Consider the following 21,745-nt stretch of genomic DNA (forward strand, 5'->3'; position numbering starts at 1 on the left):
ACACATAAAAAAAACGTATAATTTATTTACAACAACTTACATTACATTATTTGTATGACTTATGTTAATATTTAATATTTATGCTTTTTTTAAGGTTTTAGTTCTAGCGAAATCTTCACCAAAGTTGTCTTCGTATTCATTATGATTGCTATCGTCGTAATATGCATAATCATAAGACGAATCCTTGGAGTCTTTATTGTTTTTCAAAGGAAGAACAGTAGTGGTGGTGGAGGAGGGGGTGGTGGTAGTGGTGGTGGTTGTGCTTGGAATCGGTGTAGTCACTGAGAATGGCCTGGGTTTTTGCGTGGTTGGAGATGTAACGATAACTGTGGATTTTGCGACACCGCCATCATTTCGATTGAAATTGAATCCGACCGAAAGCGTAGCGTTAATAGTTTTCGGTTTGGGTTGAAATAAGGCGTTCAAATCGCTGGGTCTCAAGTTTGTGCTCTGCGCGGTCCTCAACGTTTCGCCGGGTTCTTCGTTGGCCCTTTGGTAGCTGTTGTATGGGTCGAATTTCGCTTTGTAGTCTTTAGAAAAATGTTCCGTTGTCGGTTGGAATTGGGTGGACGCTTGCGATGTTTGATACACGTTAGAGCTGAACTGGGTCGAAGGTTGGAAAAAATTAACAGCTGGCTGCTGTTGGTTGAAGTTTGAAACTGGCAGCTGACTGTATTTGACGGTAGAACTCGGGAGCTGATTGCCTTGGTACGCATTTGTTTGGTAGACTTTAGTAGTCGGGTTTTGGTTAGAAATTTGGGTTGAAGGTGAAGCAGCGACTTTGTTGAATTGGAAATTTTGGTTAAAGTTATTGTTTGACTGGAACCCTTGGTTGAAGTTATTATTTGGCTGGAAGCCTTGGTTGAAGTTATTGTTTGGCTGGAAGCCTTGGTTGAAGTTATTCGAGGAGAAACCCTGATTTATTTGATTAGTCGTAAATGGCTGATTTGTGGTTGAGTAACCTTGGTATACATTATTGCTGAGTCCTTGGTTTTGATTATTGACATTTTGGAATGCTTGATTCACATTATTTGATTGTTGGAAATTCTGAATTTGAGGAGCACTGCTAGTTTGAACTTTGGCAAAGTAATTATTTCCTTGGAAATTATTTTTCGGTGGTTGCGTACTAATTTTGGCTGATTGAAATTGATTGACACTGGAGAAAGTGCGTTGACTGTCAATGTTTCTGGCTTGGTTGAAGTTATTCACTTGAGGGGGTTGTGTATACGCGTTGTTGTTGAATTGTGTAGTTTGGAAAGTATTACTGATCGGTGCAATAGTACTGGATTGAACAGTCTTTATTTTCTGAAATTCGTAATCGTCCGTTTTGGCTTGTTTGTCCAGATAAGTCTTGTAATTAATGCGACCGCGGTCTTTGCTTCGATAGGTGGTTGGTCTATAGTTTTGTTGCCTCAATGTAGTCGTGCTCGACGGAGAGCCTGTAGTGGTGGTGGTGGTGGTGGTGGTTGTTGTGGTGGATATACGTTCAACAGGTTTTCTTCCTGTCAATTGCTTTCTGGTTTTTTGTGTTTTCTTCACGTCGTCCTTTGAAGACGCTACTCTAGTGTCGTCGTAGTCGTCGTCTTCCAGGCCGCGATTTTTGTTGCTAAAGAAATTTCCTGAGCTACTGCCGCGCAACAAGTCATGTTGCAGTTTGCTGTCCGTCGAATCGCTCCTTTGCAAATAGTAATCGTCATCGTGTTCAGACACAGCGTTGTTGACCGGGGAAGACAGCAGCGGCTTCTTGGGTTTAGGCGGGCTCTGAGTCTTTGGCGATGCGCTAGAAGGGCCCAATGGAATCGGCGTGACTTTAGCCGATAGGCTCGGAGATCCAGCACCTGCGAAACGAAAAGAAATATTGTAATGACCTGTGGTCACGCATACCAATATTTTTATTCCTCGAACCCTTACCCAGTCTGTACAAATCAAAATTGTCACTGTAGTACAACGTGGCAGCTTCGCAATCGATATTGTACCAGTCGTCACATATCTGGTTTTCTTGGTCGAACGCTGTGTTGTTCGGACAAAGGAATCTGAAGTCTTGGACCTAAAAAAACAATTTTTATTATTTTTTATAACACATACAAGACACGACGATAAAGTCCAATCGTTTGTACTCACTCCGACGCCGGCGACATTGACACAGACGTGGAACATTTGACAATCTGTTTCTGGGTCCGAATAGTATCCGCCTACGATTTTATCTTTGCAGCTAAAACTAGTGGTCGGCATTTCGTTCTGCTGGTAATTCGGTGGTCTCCTTTGGCCGTAAGCCGTACCTGATTAGTGAAATACGATATAAAACGTTTAAAATATTATAATTGAACAGTTAATAATATGCGTAAATAAAATATAATATGTATTACAGGCAAACAGCGTGACGATCGCCCAAACTCTGATGGTGGTCATGTTGGATAACATATATATCTGAAACAAATGTAAAATAATCCGTATCGTTAAAAAGGTGAAAGGTAAGACGCTCCTCTTACAGATATTTTACCTATGACCTAGAGCCCATAGGCGCCTAACCCGGCTATAATGATGCAACCGTAGTCGGCAGTCGCTTATACGCATACACAAAAAAGAAATGATTATTAACAACTGCACCGAGATAAGGAATATGTTTAAGGGAATTATTAACGCCGCTGTCGATAATGCTCAGTTGTTGCATAACTACAATGGAACGTACGAGTGTTCATTATGCAATGAAAATAACATGTCGCACATCCTCGTAGTGTTTAACCACCATTTCTGTATTTTTGTTTTTGACTAATGCCGATTTGATTTGTTATGAAACCGTTGAGCTTTCACTTTGTATGACTCTTATCTGTTTCTGCGGCAGAGTGGTCGTTTAGTTCTTGCGGTGTTAACGAGGGATAATCTAACACGATGCGCTGTTTGGAATTCTGACAGGCGCGGCAAATGTCACGGTCGCCCACCCTACGACATAACCGGCAATAATAGATAAAGGTCAATTTGGACTTGGTCGTCAAAAATTATCTTAGATGATGCCTCTCCAGATATAAAATCGGTAATCGGCGAGCTCTCGAGTTACTAATTTTAAATATTATATACGAGGTATAACTAATTTGACTGTCAAATAATATGATCTAAAGATTGTTTTCTTTACAGTTAGTGAATAAAAGAAGTATAATCATGCTAGAATTTAATGTCACTTTAAATTGAGACTTTTATCGAGAATAATAACAAAAAAAAAGCTTGCAAAATCGGGGTCGGCTGTAGGCTTTCTTGATCTTAGTTTATGGAGTAAGTAATACTCCATTAAGAAATTAGTTCGATAAGTATGAAAATTTAGGGGAAATCAATGTATTTTTATGAAATACAACTTTAAAGACTCTGTAGTAAATAAACTATACCAGATAAAGTCCTGAAACTCTACACTGCACTTCTATGATGATTCTAATAAAACCATAAAAAACCAAACCCGGTCTTCGGTTTCAGAAATCGCGTGGCTAGAGAAAAATTTAATTAAAATTGACAATATTTTTAATTGTAAAAACTTAAATAATTTATTTTGAATTTTTTAATTACATATTTTGTATCTTCTTGGCAAGCTCTTTCTTTTTGGTGGTATTTCAGACCTAAGAACCTGAAAAAATTACAAAATTTAACTCTGTAAAAAAATTCAAGTGTTTTTGCTATTTTCCTAGGTTATGTAGAAAACCGATTTTCATTAAAAAATCCAGTTTCTTGTAATTAAACCAATCAAATTAAAAAAGTTTTCAATGTTAAAAAACAATTTTTTTAAATAAAAAATTTAAAAACCCATTTCTTACATAACTTAGTAAATAGTAATATAAACAAAGCACTCGTATCTTTTTACAGAATTATAATCTAACCACCTTAAAAAGTCGAATTTTTTTTAGGTTTTTTGGTCTAAAACGTTAAAAACAGATTTCTTTGAACTTCCGCAAAGCTAAGTCAAATATCTCACAATAAGTGTGTAGCATTTTGTTTTTTTCCAATTCACAACAAGCTCTTAAAGTTATCAACATCAATTTTTTTTTCATTTTAATTACAAAACCTACATGTTTTTTTAAAAAATCAAGAATGTAAAATATTAAAATCCTAAATGATCACTTTTGCAAAGTTCTCCTGTAAAAAAATTGTAGCTACAAAAAGTGTAATATAACTTAAGTTGAACCTAAAAAAAACTACTGCTAAGTCTATGGTATTTATATTGCATTTAAATGGAGCCGCGGTTAATGCGCATATGTAAACAATGGACATAACAATTGTTGTATTGCGACGGATTTACGGGTAATCGCGCCAAGGAAATCGAATGTGTGCCGTCAGTTGTTTTGTCTTACTGTAATTGTGATTGCGACCTAGATTTTTTTTTTTAAAAGGATTCGCACGCCGGAGCATCGGTTCGTGGATAAGAATCGCAGTTGCCTAACACACCGCAATATAAATATACCGGTATAGCGGATCCGCGGTTTGGATGTTTGTATTTTATTCGTTTCCCAAATGGAAATAATAATCAGCGTGCGGGCCCGACCAAGATCCAGTTATCGATTATTATTATTTCTTATGTTCCATGTCTATCGGTAATATTATTATTATTCAACTGTAAGGGAAAGGAGTAGGCATCACGATATACCGAGGATTGCCGTGAGAACAACCGGTGCGGTCACGACTCGACTCGACCCCCGCTGGATTAGGACGGGCACCACCACACAGGAAACCGTGGAACCGTGGTTACGTCGAGCACCAAGTCGAAGAAAGCGAAATTCCAATAACTTCACGGCAACGATTTGCTCGGATAAAGGAAAAACATGCCAACGAAAGGGAGACGTTCGTCCTTTTACATTTTAGCCTTCATTCTGAATACCAGTAAGGCCGTTGATCGACGAACAAATGCCCCCGAGCACGACTCAATTTCAAAAAGTCCATACCGCCGTTAGTACCGATTCTTGAAAATAACGTTTTTGTTAACTGGGAAAACAGATAAATTAATGTAATATTTATGAGATTGCCAAGAATTTAAAATCCAGTATGAACCGCGTATCACGCTTATTCATTATCAAATAGGTCGATATAGGTTATAATAAATGCAGTAGGATAAGTAATTTTAATAGTTTGGAATTTTTTTTTTTATGACTTGAATGTTTTTTTTAATAACTTGTTTAAAGCAAACATGTTTAGTATTTTGGGCGTTTTAAATGAATTTTACTATTGTAAAATCTATGTTAATATATACAACGAAAAGATTTCTTAAGTGATTTCGCTCTTGTAGTCTTTAGTAGTTTTACCAATATACATTGCTAAAAATAGTTTTTAGTCTAGAAATACCCTCGTCCCTCAACGACATACCGGTAGAAATTATATTTTTTTTGTTTAATATTTTACTTTTTAACTAGTGGCTCTTAGTATTTTACACTAAATAATGAGAGAAACTGGAAATTTTAACGATGTCAGATACGCATCGGCGCATCTTTTGATTATAATAATTGGTAATGTCCAACTACTATTTAATGCGATGCTGTGAAGATATTATTTTGAAATTTAATAATGAATTATGTCATACACTTTTTTCGGCATACATCAATTTAGTTTTGATTTTACAATAAAAATAAGGTTTTTTTTTAATGGTTTCCCAATATGTACTGTAATAAATAATTTATTATTATTATATTACATAATATTATATTAAACTTATCACTGGCCTATGACCTATCCGTCCAATCAAGTTTTCGGCACCACTGATGATTCTTTACACACACATCGTCTTAGAGTATATTTTCTCTACATAAATTTAATAAGTATGCAATCATATAGACTTGCTAGATCTATAGGAACAAGAGTTATAGGATGGTAGTGCACAATGGAATCGTCGCGTTTAGAAAGGTCCAATTAACGCGAATGAATGTTCTGAAAATCAATACGGCGTTGCACGACCATTCCCCGTTTGATTGATGATGCGAGTGTGTCTCTCTGTCAACCCATCTGTGTACACTGTACATATGCAGCTTCTAAGATAACTATTATCAATTAACGTGGCCTCTTCGATCAGTTGTGACGAAATTCATATTTAAATACCCTATAGGGAGCTCGAGACATGATCACATATTGCTATTTATGTAATTCGTTCAAAATCCACAACGGTTGACCGTTCGCTTTAGTAATTCTACGTATAGAAAATATATCTTTTGAATACAGATAGCGAGGTAGCTAAATATTGAGCTCAAAACATCCTATAAAAATTGAAACTTTTAATAATTTGACCTAGAGGTCTTTTATCCTTTAGTTGTTGACAATGTTTACAATTTTCGGGAATGGCCATAGTACTTTTACTTTCCCCGGATACGCCTTTCGACAACTATTCATTATCATTCAAACTAATATATCAATTGTGTATGCTAAACTGGTAAGAACTGTCATGATGGTCAAATATGCCTTACATAGGTTTAAGGTGAACCCTTGATTTGCAGGCGTGACAAGGTTAAAGAATTCGCCCCTACGATTTTGCTCATCCACCTCAAAATACCAAACTCGTGTCATGTCAATTTTGTTTTTTTTTTCAAGAATTGTTGTTATTTCGAAAAAATGCTGTGAACAAAGAAGCTTGCATAATAATATCATAAAATCATAATAACGATAAAGATGTGCAACGTCTCAATAACCTAATTTCGTCCGGCTTTTATTGGCAAGCGACTAATTGGAGCAAATCGGTTGGGCGTCGGTAGTGGTTTATTTATATTAATCCGGACACGTCTTCACAATGGTGCGTAGGAATCTTACAATATAGCTCAATAATTATTATTGTCGGTAAATGGCATAAGTGTGTAGGCATATTGTATTTGCACAGAACGGTTGCAACAACGTTTGCACTTTCACCCGTGGCGGATCCATCGAGTCAAACGTTACCGCCGGTCAGGTCTATTGAACCGTGCATTATGTGCCCACGCAAAAATGGCGGCTAAAAATTGTATATTATTTCTTTGCTAGTCTATATTGTCGTTCATCAAGTGTCATTATTGACCAGTAAAATATTATGACCGCCGATTAGTCGGTATAACCGGTCAATCTCTTAAGACATTAAAATAGGTGTAAATACTGTTGTTTTCGTTAACGACAGCGTTTCTTCATCTACGGCGCGCAGTCTGTAATTATATGGGAATATTAATTACTATTATTATTATCCCCATTATAATAACAGATACAACAGAACGAGGTTTACACCGTGCTACGCTAATGATAATTATTAGTATGGTCTGTACTAAGTTTTCTTTTCTAAATGGTGATAAAACTCTTGGAATGAAATTCCGGAGGAGTAGACATAAAGTAGAAAAATACTTTTAAACCTTTTTTTTTTGGCAAATAAGCGTTCTTGTTCTAATATTCCTTAAATATTATATTTCCCCATAAACAGTTAACCTCGAGGTCATTGAAAACATGTAATATATTAATCTTTTTAGTACGCAACAATTTGTCATATTTATCTGGATTCCGCCTATGCCAATAACGATATTATTCAGTGGTTCTGCCTTGTTTTTTCATCCTATACATATATGTGTGCTTTCAAATCATAACAATAATAATTATAGTTCAGCCATGTGAACCATGATAGTAATAATATGTAAATAATACTTCATGCAGAAAATCACGATGACACTCTGTTATTAAGTAGTTCTAGGAACGGCCGGACTGCTTATGAAAATATGATTAATTGTGTAATATTTAAACATAATATCCAATGGTAATAATTATTATTTGTACATTAGGTCAGAGATGTCTTCTAGAATAGTCCGACCACATCGATCGAAAACAGTATTATTTATTCATCGGCGCCAAAATAGGATCGGTCTGGGCTGCGGTTTTTGTTTCTCAATTCAAGTAATTTAAACTTGAAATCTAATCAAGATATCGCAACAGTCGCTGTAGGCGTTGACAAAGATGTGGCGTTCTCTTAAAGTTAAGGTCCTACATTTTTTGGATCCCATTGGCCATTTATAACAATAATTATTACTGCGCAAGTATCACATACAAAATAATATGGACGCTGACTTGAGCTAATCGTGTGGCAATGCAAATTTAACGTTTATAATATAAAACTAAAAATATTTTTAAAAAATTCTTTTGTCTTATCAGTAGTTCATTTGAATTAACAAATTTATTTTTATTTAACTGTTTAAAGATACTTTTATACCTACGTAAAATAATAAACTAAATCGCTAACTGGTAGAGCTGAAATTCGTTATTTCTAGATGTGTGTTCAGATCTATTTATAATATTCCGGTTTACGTTGTACATTTTTCTTTTGCTCTGTGACATCTAGATAAGTTTAATAGGGCAAGGTGGAGTAACTTGAAACGAATTAGATAATGTAAAATGTAAGTACAATTTTTTCCAACGAAATAGTAATACATTTTTAGTTTAATTCAATAGACAATACTTTTCTGACGTTTTGCAACATCAATTTTGATACAATTTATAAGAGTAGGTAGCTTAAAAGAATACTGAAACTATAGGTTATTCCGTATTAAACAAGCCAACTGGTGTAAACAGCTTTTACTCGTTTAACATTAATGATTTCCCGTTTATTAAAAAAATATTGAAGATATATTTACTCAAACTGCCCTATCCCAGTTGTCATTGAGTTACAGGTGAATCATTAGGGGTTTAACGTATTAGCTGTTATTCATAAAGAATAGTGGGGTTATTTAATTACTTATTTTTTGTTTGAGTAGCTAGTATCTTGGTGAGTTACAAGTGTTACTGAAATAAAGTGACTTGATCACAGGCCACACTTTAGGTGAAGTTCACGAGTGGATGTACCCGTTTTGCTGTCTTACCGGAGCAGCTTTAAATTAGGTTTGACTCTGTACTTACAGAAAATGATTAATGATGATCTTTGAAGGTAGTCATCACGGTGGGAATATACATACATATACCATATGCGTACGCTGTCACGTCAAGATCATGCTTAAGACGTCTTTTCCGGCGCGCTCACCTACGCCGCATAAGCGTAAGCGCGCGTTTGAAAATAAATTAATCATCAGAAACTGCCTTTCTAATAACCAGAATAGGTACACACAACCCGACAACACGTCTTAGGCGTTGATCTTTTCGACGCCTTTCCAACGAACATAATACATTCTGAAAATACCACGCGAATTTTCACCGACAAAGCAATCAGCGAGGCACCCCTTTCGCCTGTACCAAAAACGGTACTTACCTACACAGGAACGGCCAATAACGACTTGTACAACTTTTAAGATACTTAATATACTATTAAGGTTGTGTTTTATTGCACCGTTCAGCGTGGTCGAAAACGTATGTATGTATCCTCACGCTTTCCAATCTCGACGAATGGTTATCACCCATCTATCATTAAACTATCAATAACAGTAGTGTAGTATTTACATTAGAAGCACCGCGTAGGTATAAAGAGAGTATGATACAGAGGGTCGCAATAAGTAAAATATTATGAAGTAAGTGAAAAGGCGAGCTGCAGTGTGATCAGAATGATGAAATTACATTTCTCTAGTACATATTTTTAATTTGTTTCACTATTGTAACCGTGTAATACAAACCATGACTTAGCAGTTATAATATCATATGAAATTTAAATTAATCGATTGATCTGTATAGTTGATAAGGATTATATTGTACAGTGTTCAACAATTTATAAAAAAAAGTATTATTTTTATTTAAAATGGTCACACTGTCGCTCGCCTTCTTGATTACTTCGTCGCTGAGTACAGAGCATTATGATGTTACAGCTTTATATATATTTTTACTTTGTGGTATAATACGACAATTATAAATTATACGGTTTGATTATTGTCCATATTTTGTCAAGACCGAAAGCTTTTCGGTAGCCGCGGCTAGAATATAGTTGAAAAATAATAATAAAATCGTCACTTTCACTGCAACAATAGACGTGTGAACTGCGAGGTAAGGAAAACGTGGGGTGGCACTTGCATATAAAAATATATATAATATATTATATACACACAACATAATATAATTTAAACGTTATGAAATCTGTTTTGCCGTCGACGGTTGCCCAATGGATTCCCACATTAAGTACACATATATATGTATGAGATAAAAACTAAAAAAAATCATTATTAATATGCATATTCTTCTAAAGAGGATTCACGCGAAGGACTCGACGAACTGGGGTATCCGTCCGGCCTTCACCCCGGGGCCGCCACCATCACGGTTTACATGTTATCGTGCGAATACCAATCGCATTTTTGTTATAATAAACCTTATGCTTAAGGTAACAAAAAAAATAAAAACATACACGGTATGCATAAACAAAATAACAGCGGTTATTAAACATTTTAATGGGAACGGCGGTTCACTCCCATAGCTCTCAATTGACCTTTAACGCGCTTGTCCGTCACGAAAAGCAATACCCATAAATATAATATGTATCAAGGCCGATCACGCCGTTTGGTATGATTTAGTCGGGCGTCGTTCATCTTTATTGTTCTACTCGAAATAGGCACTTCTAAGACAATGATAATAATTATTACTATTATCGCGGCATGTCAAAGCGCTATACAGACAAAATTATAAGGTGTACAAGTCGCCAAACAGTCATTAACGGCACCACTTCTGCCACACCACGGTTGTCATTGCTCCGCCGAGGAGATGATTGCCGTCACGACTTGGGCCAGCCAATACATATTATTATTTATTTATTATAATTTCGTTCCCTTTAGCCATTCAATAGGTCTAGGCGACTTGAGCATGATTCGAAACCGTCTCCTGAAAACACCTGGACCACAGAGCCAATAAGTGGAGTCACACGACACCGGAACACTCAATAATTATAATATTACAGTTCAAGTGGAAAAAATGGAAATTAGACCGTATCGTCATTTCAGATGCCGTCCCAACACGAGATCCCACGAGTTGGTTTATACAGAATACGTACAATCCTGTGTTCTTGTTTGAGCATTCAAAGCAAACCAACTTTTTTTATATAAAATTATAATTATGTTTCATTCGCGGTCATTTGGCGTGAGAAAAACCAACAATCCACCATCACGTACTCGTCAAGCATGTTATTGATTCGTCACGGGTTTAATATCTTAATCGTAAGCATTCCCAAATGGGTAATTCTCGCTATATTTTTAACACCTTGCTCGACGACAAATCCGGTATTCAGTGATTTCATAACAATATGTCGAGTTCAGGACTTGTTGTCTCACGATTCATAAGAGAGGATACGAAGAAAAATAATCAATTCGAGTTATTACTATAGAATAGTTCAGTAATAAGGATTCATAAATTGATATCACTATCAAAATAACACATTCAATGACCTTTCATTAAAAACCTCTCGTATAAAATTAAATATTACTCAAATATTTCCCAATAAAACAATATAACAAAAGTACATGGAGTCAGAAAATTGTTCTAGGCGAGAATAGCAAATTGTTGCTGATAATTGATACCACCAAGAAAAAATAATGTTTTCGAGTGACCGATTATCTCACCTATTTCAATTATAATTAGAAAGTATAACCTCTATGACATCCATATTGGAATTTTTATATTAAACGTATTATGGTTTTTTTCTTTGTAATTTAGTATCTGTTATTTGGAAATGAAACCTCAAGTTAAGTTTTATATTTCTGTTTTTAATCGTTCGAGCGAAGGCGTCAACTCTCTAATATGAATGGTATAACTTCTTATTAATATGAGTTACACAATGCATTTGGACGTCGTATGAATTCCGTTTTCAGCACATATTATAGATACCACCCAAAGAGTTGTTTTTACTTAATCACTGTGGTTCTTTTAAAACGGTGCGGCAGTCAATTTATATGTTTATCTATTCATTCCAAAATTAATAGGGAACCGTTATACACTAACATAGTTATCGCCTCAATCAAACCGCAAACGATTTATATATATATATATATGTTTTTTATGCGAGATCTATGGTGATTCCTTTCCGGTCGGGGACCTTACATAGCGAAGTTGACCCGTCGTCGGAGGTCGACTGTTGTCGTTGTGCAAAACAAATACAGTGAAAAACTTTAAGAAGCAATTAAAACGGTTGTAATTTATTTTTGGCGACCGGTTTTTTCCACTCTAAATTGACGCGTATGCCGCAATAATAAAAAAATATATACAATAGTAAGTACCTGTGACCGGACTTGTGAGTGATTGTGCATGCGTGCTGGTGTCGATGGCACTGCAATGGTTACGGGACAGAGAAAGGAAGGTCGGCTGTAAGGTTTAGACGACGGATTTAAGAGACTATATGCACACAATGATGACACGCTCTCAATTGTTCCCATTAACTTAGCAATGCATTTAATATACTCACGATGATGACACCGCTGTGATAGTCTTTCGCGTAATTAGAGCTCATTAATGTCATGTACAGTGTATTATATTATACCTACCGCCAGTACAAGACACGAATCATTCGTAAACGCACTACGGTAAAACCTTTACCTACGGCACGACCCAAGCATATGAGAAATATGTCATACATGCAACGTACATGGACATTAAAGCAGTAAATGATAAAAAAAAATCAGAATAAATCGCGTGCATCACCTGCACTTAGTTTTCATGCATTCTAAGTATATTATTTCAACCGTTAAGGAGTGGATACATTTCTTTAATAAAAATTATGAATACATCTATGACTTTTCCAACGTGTAAAAAATTATTAGTACCGAGACGAACAGCTCACAGTATGTATCGTCAATAAAAGTGTATAGTATCATCTTCTATTTTTTTTTTTTTAGATTTGTAGTTTATTTTTATTGGGATAAAACAATAATTGGTGGGAAAAAAGTGGCAACGAACTTTGTGTTGTTGACTTTATTGAAAAAATAGTGTTGTTTATTAAAAATATAATTACATAAATAATAATTCGATTAACACAACTTAATGGTTATGCGGGTGGTCTCTCTCTTTGGACTAGAAAAAGGCACTACCATTTTCCCCACAGGCGACCGAACTAGGACTTAAACCTATTCCCGGTCTATAAAAAAAGTTATGCGCAATAATAATAATGTTAGGTAAGGGCAACTATAATGTGTTGGTGTCACTGATACAACTAATGTTTTGTAAATGAAACTAAATTTGTTATAATTTGTAGGTTAAGTGCCTATTTGAACCCTAAGTATTTGCAATGCTTTTATAAATTCCCATATAAAAGAGAATATTATAAACCTTCTATGTCATAATCAGCAAAATGTTTTGGACAATAGACAAGGGTAGAAAATGTTAGGTACCAATATTAGTAAGCAAAAAAAATATTATACATTTTTCTATACAATCCACCTTCATAAATGCTAGTGTAGAGGCCTCTTAACTTAAAGTTAAAACACACAAATTTATTTATTAGAACCTGATAATGCATCTGACTTTTAAATAAATAAAGTCAAACTTAATTTCTTTAAAAATCTTTAAATTTTTTTAGACAATCTGTATAACGTTCATACAACCCTTTTATCCTCTGGGTATGCTACTATAAGCCTACAAACCGTTTGTTATTTAAAATTATATAAAAAAAAATTACCTTGGATAATTTGTAATACTGAATAACCTACACTACACTATTAAACAACTTTATGCCGATGTGTGCAGTGTGAGATGCGTGGAACTTAATAATTATTGTAAACCCAGTTACTTACTACAAGCCCAAAACTATATTTGTTTAGGTACGCTCAGTCAACGCCTATTGAATGTGCACTACCCGACCAGCTCGAGGGCAGTCGGTCCGAGGTGTTCCCGCAGATTAATCACAAACGCTTATTATGTCAAACAGTAATTGTTGTTACCAACGTAATCGTCTAGTCCCATGGTATGTTTATTATTATGTACTTGTATTTGCCTGAGAAATTTCACGAACCTATTATTCGGACAAATTACCCGACGGATTAATATACACACTAGAACACATACCGAAGCGCTTATTATAGCGTTTCTGACCATATTATGACAGTGAAACTGCTAACACCGACAGAATCTCTCATAAGATAGGTATTATGGAAATAATTATTAATAAGTTTACATTACCCAACACCGCCTCACTCGTTAAGCGAAATGCGGCTAAAATATGACTCCACAATAATAACACACCTATAAGGACGTCACAAACTACCTTAAGTTAACGCGCTTCTTGACTTCCATAATTTTATCAATTGTATAATAGTATGCAAAATTTAAATAAACGCGTCGTTAAATCGCTAAAATAGTAATACCTGTTTCTGCTTTCGAATAAAAATCATTGTACAATTAATATCTTCTTAGCTAATATAATCAATTCAATCGTAGTTCAAGGTCAGTATTGTAATGATACATTAATTTTACAGTGAAAAGAGCTAACTTAATTAATAATTTGTATGTATATAGCTGAGAAAAAAAATCTAAGTAGTAATTTGTAACATCAACTAATATGAATAGGGTAATTATAGGTTAGGTTATATTAGTAATAATTATATAACTAAGTAACTAGACTTAGTAAACAAGTGCAGCTAATTGTTTAAACACGTTAAACCAAAAACCGTTATTACTTATTATAAATATACGTGTAAGGTGAAGATGAAGTGGTGACAGATAGAGAAAAACTGAAAACTCCATATGTTTAGAATAAGGAAAGAAGAATCAGAATATACTTTACTATTCCCATTTGCCATTTTAGATTCGACGCAGAGCTAAGAAAATATTGTTTTAACAAATATGTTATTATTGTTAAGCTTAGACCCGCTGATGACTTTTCAACTACTTTCCCGATTTGTTTAAGTAGTAAGTTTATAAATCAGAAATCATCCACGAAAGTAAAGACAGCTCATTCTTTCCCCTTGAAAATTGAGAATATCACCCTAAAATGATTTGTTCTATTATTATGTAATTTTTTGACGACAAACAAAGAATAAAATAACACGATTAAACATTTATAAACATTTATCGTCATTTGTCCATAAAATTACTTTTATTTAATAGTCTTAACCATCTATATATTTGCATAGAAGCGTTGTTTCAAAGTGTTTTTAATTTATTTCACTTTCGTTTTTAAAAATTCTTGAAAGACCTCCCCAATCTCATAATGCAGTGGGGCCCGACCTCAATGTGTTATTTTTTTTTGTGAGTGTAAATGAATAATAAAAACAATTTAAAAGTAATTTAAGTGAAAAATGTATCTGGCTTTAACCACGCGAGTGTTATAATATGTGTTATTAGGTATTTTCTTCCGGAGTTTCGATTTCAAATAAACAAAAAATATATAATGATGTGTGTTGAAAAATTAACTACATTATATAGTTCCATGCTATTCACAAATGATACATTGATACATCCATGCTCGTTCAAGTAATAACTAATACATTATATATAATATGATATTTTATTTTGTCATGCGTTAATGCTTTTTATTTTTTTGAATTATTGTTTGCTTTTACCTCGGCGTTGTTACATAAAAAAACTCATTCGGTCATACTTAAAAGTCCAACACCTCATAGCGAAAGCAGCTGCCGTGTCTACCTATGTTATTATCACCATTAAACGTCACTTTTTTATCACTATCTTCTCTTTAATCTGTTTGACACGACACGGCCTAAGCTATGCGGTTATGATATGTAATGCCGTACTTTGTTTATCTCGTTTGTAGCAGTAAATTTCAAGCAATTGACCTGTCCTATAAGTCAGGTAATACCCGATCCTTATCCCGACAGACGTCTACGAATGACCGTTAGTAGTTAATACTTTAAGCCATGCCGAAACCGTTGGAAGTACTAGGACACTATTACAAGCCCATTTACCGCGCACAATAATTTTAATGGTGACTGGCAGTTACACATCGGTAGCCGTTTTGAATCGACCAGTTGTTAGTTTAATTTTCAATAATAACCTATAATAACATAATATTATTACAGGTGTATGTCTTTGGACTGTAGTTATTTAACATCCGGAACGAGATGACCGGTAACCTAGCCGGTACTTGAGCACATATTATATACACCTACACAAGGCAAAAATGTTAGTAATAATAATAACAAACCGTATTAACGACACAAAATTATCCCTCTCGGTTCTCGCTTATGTATGTATGAGTTCGAGGAAGCTATTAATAATATGTAAAATAAACCTGAGTTGCCTACCACACAAACATATCATGAGATACACTTTCAATGAACTGATGAACTTTCTAGGTTTCTCTTATAAAATAATATACAAATAATGTTTTCTTGAGAAGTATATATCCGGTGGCGTTCATATGTGTAAGCTTGTAAGCTGGTAGCTAATATACGGTTATCGAATCACTAATAATAAATTAGATTATTTCTATTTTTCTACAACAATACTGGCATTATACTTGAGTATTATACAATATTGAGAAAAAAATTTCATAGTTGACAATAGTGAATAGTATTTTTTACTGTACATTTTTAATTTAACTCAGTATCAGTAAACTTATTATAACGTTAGGTGAGGGTCAATTGTATAAATTATTGTTTGATTGTCAGTTGTTCAACCAAACGTTAGTAAATGCAACAAAGTTTGCAAGTCATGAAATTCTATGTAGGTGTAAAATAGGTATTAGGTGTAAATTTGTAAAAACGATCATCATTCTTTCTATAAACACCTACGTTGAAATATCAACAATAATCTAGATCATCAGCCATCGAAAGTTAGTGAAATATTTGAATAGTTGTAATCTCGAGTAATATTGGGTAGGTGGAAACTGTGATATGAAAAACATAAGTGAACTTTTTAGAGCAGAAAGGCGCGACACTGTGCGGTTTATAGTGGTTTTACGAGAAGAATATTACATTATAAAACTCAATATATAGGTGTTCTCTGTACGACGGAATGTTATGAACTCTGAACAAGCTTTCCTGTCTCATACGCGGAATTAACGACTCATATATAAATATATTATGCAACTATTTTGGCCGGCCAGTCAAATGCGTTTTTCATTTTCTTTATTGATCTTTCCAGCGGACGCCACCTATTGTGACCCCTATCGACTTTCGATTTCGACGGATTACAGAACTTTGGTAGCCGCGTCCCGACACTTTGCGCCGATGTTCTGATAAAAGTCCATAAAACATTAATGTGTGCGGTTGTCTACACCTCCGCAAATACCAACAGGTTAAAAAATACTACACACGTTAATATGATATACACAGCCACCGCGGCGTGCGGGCCGTGACCTCCTGCAACCGCGTCGTGACCCTCTTGTACAAAACCCGTGTTGTACACGGCCCGGCACATATGGGCGTATGCTTTCTCTTCTTCTTCGTCGCTGTCACCGTCGCCTTCGTGTAGTCTGCTCGGCTATTATTCTTAATGACTGCCGTCCGGGGTCTTACCGGAAGAAAGTAAACGCTTCGTGTTTTTTTTTTTTTTGTATGTGTTGATATACATTGATGTAACCCGGCCGGTGAGGCTCGTCGCGAAAAACTTGTCGAGTCATACCATTAGACCGTAATTAGTGACTTTCTGACACACGTTACTTTTTGTTTTTATTATTACTACTATACAATCATTTTTGCAAATTTAGATACCAGTTACCAGACACCAGATAAGTACCTCAGTATGCACCAATGGTATCATTCTAGTTTTCGTTACAATAGTGCAAAACAAAAATGACCGGCCCAATTATGTCCACTTTCTTCCCTCATACATAGGATACCTATGGTAATTATTAAAGAATATATTTTCATGATTTACTACATTTTTTTTAAAGTAACTAATACAATTTAATTTACACGTTAAGCTATAGTAAAATACACTTAAACTTCCTCGTTTATCAGGAAAACGACCAAAAGGAAAAGCCTTTTTGTGTAATCCAATCGTTTCCTAGTTGATACTACCAAAAACCAAGCATGGATACATGGATTTAAGTTAGCCAAATTAAAATGTCTAAGCTAGTTTCAAATTACCTATTCGTCTTAATACTCTTATTTCACCTACTATCATGTTCTTTGCATTCCTCATACTCCGTATTCAGAACTCAAAGTCAGTTGATGCTGGCCTGATAACATAATTGAATTTTATGAAAAAAAGGCACTACTATCTTTAACGACACCTTTCTGACACACAACAGGTCTCAACCTCATACGAATACATTTAATTCTACTAGCCTCGTGTTTTTTAATTTCTCCACCTTTTTAGCACACCTATGCGAATTATTGAAAATAAAGCAAATGTTCCAGAACGCCTAAAATTATGTTACAGATGTGTGCATTGAGTAAACAAATACATATAAGTTATAACAAACCACTCGGTGAGGTTTGCGTTCAGTGGTTGTTCATGTGGTAAATTATAAACTCGCCACAGTTATATACATAGTGTCAATATACATTATATACTCGTGTGCTTAATGTAATCACCGTTGCTTATTAGTTTATACGTTTCTTTTAATAAAGCCCCGGGCTTCTTATTATCGCTGGCAGTGAAGCAGGTACAATAAAACCTAGGGTATAATATAACATTGTTATTATTACTATAGTAGTCTACCCGGTGTCGCAACGAAGAGCTCTCACGTACATCTCTATACAAGCAACACAGACTGTATATATAATATATAAAACCATTTTTTTTTTTTTGGTTGTGTCGTCGGGTTGAGCAATTTCGCTGAGGCACGAGACGAAGGCGATCGTGAAGATTTATATTGGCTACAAACCCGAAAGCCCAATGTATATTATAATAATATTATGTTATTATGTTTAATATTTTTTTTATTGCACTACAGCGCTTGAGATTTATTTCCAAAGAAGCCAGAACCCACGACCCGGCGGCCGTCATTTTTTGTGTGCAAACAAACTGTTTATCCCCTATTAGGTATGCACTTCTTGCATATAGAATACATAAGATGATGCCAATTTATCATGTAAAAACACAGGTTGGCATTATGAGCCATCGGTCTACACTCTACACAGAGTGTAGAGTCTACATGATTTTAGTAAAACAATATATTTTTGATGATTCCTTAAAAAGTGAAGAAACGAAACTAAAATTTTAGTGCAATTTGTTCATGTTAACAAAACAAATTATGTAACCAATTTAAAGCCACGCTCTTTTTTTTTTAAAGTTAAGTACTATTTTTTATCCAACTGTTTTCGAAATTTCTACTTGTAAAACAGTACTTGTATGCAAGTTGCTTTTGAGTAAAGACTGCGATGCACGTTAAAATATACAATTTTGTTAGCTACTGTGCTGATAGCAATTTTGCTTAAGCTTTTGCGTTCTTAAAGATTTATGTTAACACCAGAAAATGTCTATACCGAACTTCTTAAAAAATAGGATGTACTTACTTAGTGGCTTTTGTTTTTTTATTTTTAACGATAAAAGTTGAAAAAAAATAAATATCTAAATAGATCCTTCTTTTCTATAGTAAGACAAACGTTTAAAAATTTTAACTTTATGTTAAATTTAGAGAAAAGTTGCCTATACAATGCGCCTTAATAAATACTAGTGTAGAGGCCCCTTAAGAAGTGTATAAAAACAAGCTAAAATTGTATATGAACGTCAGCTAAGGTGTTTTATGTTTTGTACATTTTACAGCCTAATAGATTCGGGTTAAAACCAAGTAACACAAAGAACCATGTATTACATTTTATAAGCTGTTAGTGGGTGATTCAGAACCGGTAAAGGAATTAAAGTGAATGAGTAATAACTAGTTTTATGAAATTGACTAAGTAATATTGTAATTCATTATTAAAAAAAATACTAAAAGATTCCGTTGCGCAAGGTTTTGTTGTGTAGCCGATTGTGATTGATAGTTATGTGTAAACACCAAGTCAACGCTTTGATAACAATATTAGGTTGTTATTGTTTTTAGCTATTGACATGTATAATATATAATATACTCTTCGCGAGATGAAGAGACGGTTAAAAAACGAAAACCGGAGTTTCGGGTCATAAAAAATATTTTAAAAAAATTGTACATAATTACAAAATGTTTTAAAGAATATTGCATAAGAGCCGTTTTAATCATTATAAACAGTGTCATCAAAAATTATGTATTGGTCAGGAAACAGTTACGTTGGTGGCATTTAGGCTCTTTCACATAATTATATTATAATCGTTTATGTTATAACTCCATTCAGAGAAAATCTTTTAATTCGTTATTGTCATCGGTCGTTAGATTAGTTTTTTCGTTTCAAATTTTACTAGCAATTATATCAGCAATTTTAAATTCTTTTATTTTATATTATTATTATTATTATTATTATTATGTTGTTTCCTTCTTTTAACTCGGATTAATAGGTCGATCGAGGCGTGTACCATTTTATGGGAACTAAATCTTCATAACAAAGTAATTGTTGTTTGTTCTACGACTTTCTTGTGCACGCGCATACTCCCATTAAACGAAATTATTAATTTTATTTCACACACACACATAAGAAAAACGGTCACACGTTAAGATTCTAATTTCTAAGTGACTTAATAATGATATGCACAATCGGTCTTGGACGCTGAATAAATTCATCAGGACGAGTGTCGGCTCTTCCGCGAACGGCATAGTAAAAAATATTTAAAAAAAAAATAAACCGGTGGCCAATACACACGAGCAGATAAAAGGTGAACGTTTCAGATTTATGGCACACCATAATATCGTTATTATAAAAATATTATTCCAATGCGTAAAAAACAAGAATTTTTTTTTGCTTTTGGCATCGGATGACATCGACCGTTTCTTTGCGGTTCGTCATCACATCATCCCAGTACAATATGATAATATATGCAGCATTTTTTGGGTCCCGTTTGACCGGTAATCAACTCAGCATAACGTATGTACCGATGACATAACACATAATATTACAATATATATTTTATTGGGTAATGTTATTCGGACAAGACACGTTTAGGTACCCTTCTTTTTATTATTTTTTTGCACATCCAATGCACCCGTAATCCCATCGCGCTTTAAAATAAGATTAATGATAATTGTGCAACTTATTGGGTAACCATATTCAATGCTGTCAGTCAGGGAAAACCATAGCGATTTTAACACAGCGAACCAGCTCGTCTCTACTGGACTGTCTATTATGGATTTTCAGATTATCAAACTTGGAAACAAACTAATAATAATGTGGACCGGTAGTGTTCAAAATTATTGTTTGAAATAGAAACTCGCAGCGCTATCGACACACTCTGAGCTTGTAGCGGTGCTATAGGAAATGCAAGTGAAATACAAATTTAAAAAAAACAAACGGAATATTATATCTAATTTTTAAGTATCCGATAAAAAAGTTTATTAATCATACCTGATAATACTTATAAGTATAAATCCTTGTTTTGGTCAGCGGTTTTGCATTTGTAAACTCACCCGGCAGCGCGCACGTACTGAAGACCGTCGGACCGCGGGTAAAAGTGATGAGCACACAAGGGTTCCTTCTTCTCTTTTTCTTCTTCTTCTTCTTGGCCGTCGTCCGTTCCCACCATAACAACTTGATTTCCATCTGGCCTTACCTCCAAAACCGCCGACCGTCACCATCAGCATAATAATATCGTCTAATGTGCATATTATACTGCACTATACACGTCCAACAACGTTATTAATATTATTACAACATTATTATTATTATATTGTACGCATATTTTTGTCTTGCTCATCGTTACCTAACTGACGGATGATAGTATTATTGTTATGCATACGTTATTAGCTAGCTTGTCCGAGTGTATTTTCGTGTACAATCGCTGCTCTAATCACTGAAAAACCATCGATTACATCCGTGAGATCCGTGTGTCCAAGCTTAGAACGGATCGTTTTTAATATTAA

At 34.6% G+C, this 21,745-nt stretch overlaps 1 protein-coding gene across 2 annotated transcripts; it reads right to left on the reverse strand.

Annotated features, from left to right (window-relative positions):
• Window positions 1-5: 5 nt before the first annotated feature.
• On the reverse strand, window positions 6-21,336 carry LOC126838735 (putative mediator of RNA polymerase II transcription subunit 26). Of its 2 annotated transcripts, XM_050573399.1 has the most exons (6): window positions 21,231-21,335; window positions 3,553-3,610; window positions 2,367-2,427; window positions 2,122-2,279; window positions 1,912-2,047; window positions 6-1,838 (listed from the first exon to the last, which is right to left on the reverse strand). In XM_050573399.1, the coding sequence occupies exons 3-6, from the start codon at window positions 2,419-2,421 to the stop codon at window positions 79-81; spliced, it is 2,109 nt and encodes a 702-aa protein (XP_050429356.1). In that variant the 5' UTR covers window positions 2,422-2,427; window positions 3,553-3,610; window positions 21,231-21,335; the 3' UTR covers window positions 6-78. The 2 variants fall into 2 exon arrangements, with proteins under 2 accessions (XP_050429356.1, XP_050429354.1); XM_050573397.1 differs by lacking the exon at window positions 3,553-3,610 and having other exon boundaries at window positions 21,231-21,336.
• Window positions 21,337-21,745: the final 409 nt, after the last annotated feature.

Source organism: Adelges cooleyi, unplaced genomic scaffold (assembly GCF_023614345.1).
Source record: "Adelges cooleyi isolate 19-005CV unplaced genomic scaffold, UGA_ACOO_1.1 ACOO_flye_CR_arks_rails_tigmint_CR_PRNA_30, whole genome shotgun sequence".
Taxonomy (NCBI): domain Eukaryota; kingdom Metazoa; phylum Arthropoda; class Insecta; order Hemiptera; family Adelgidae; genus Adelges; species Adelges cooleyi.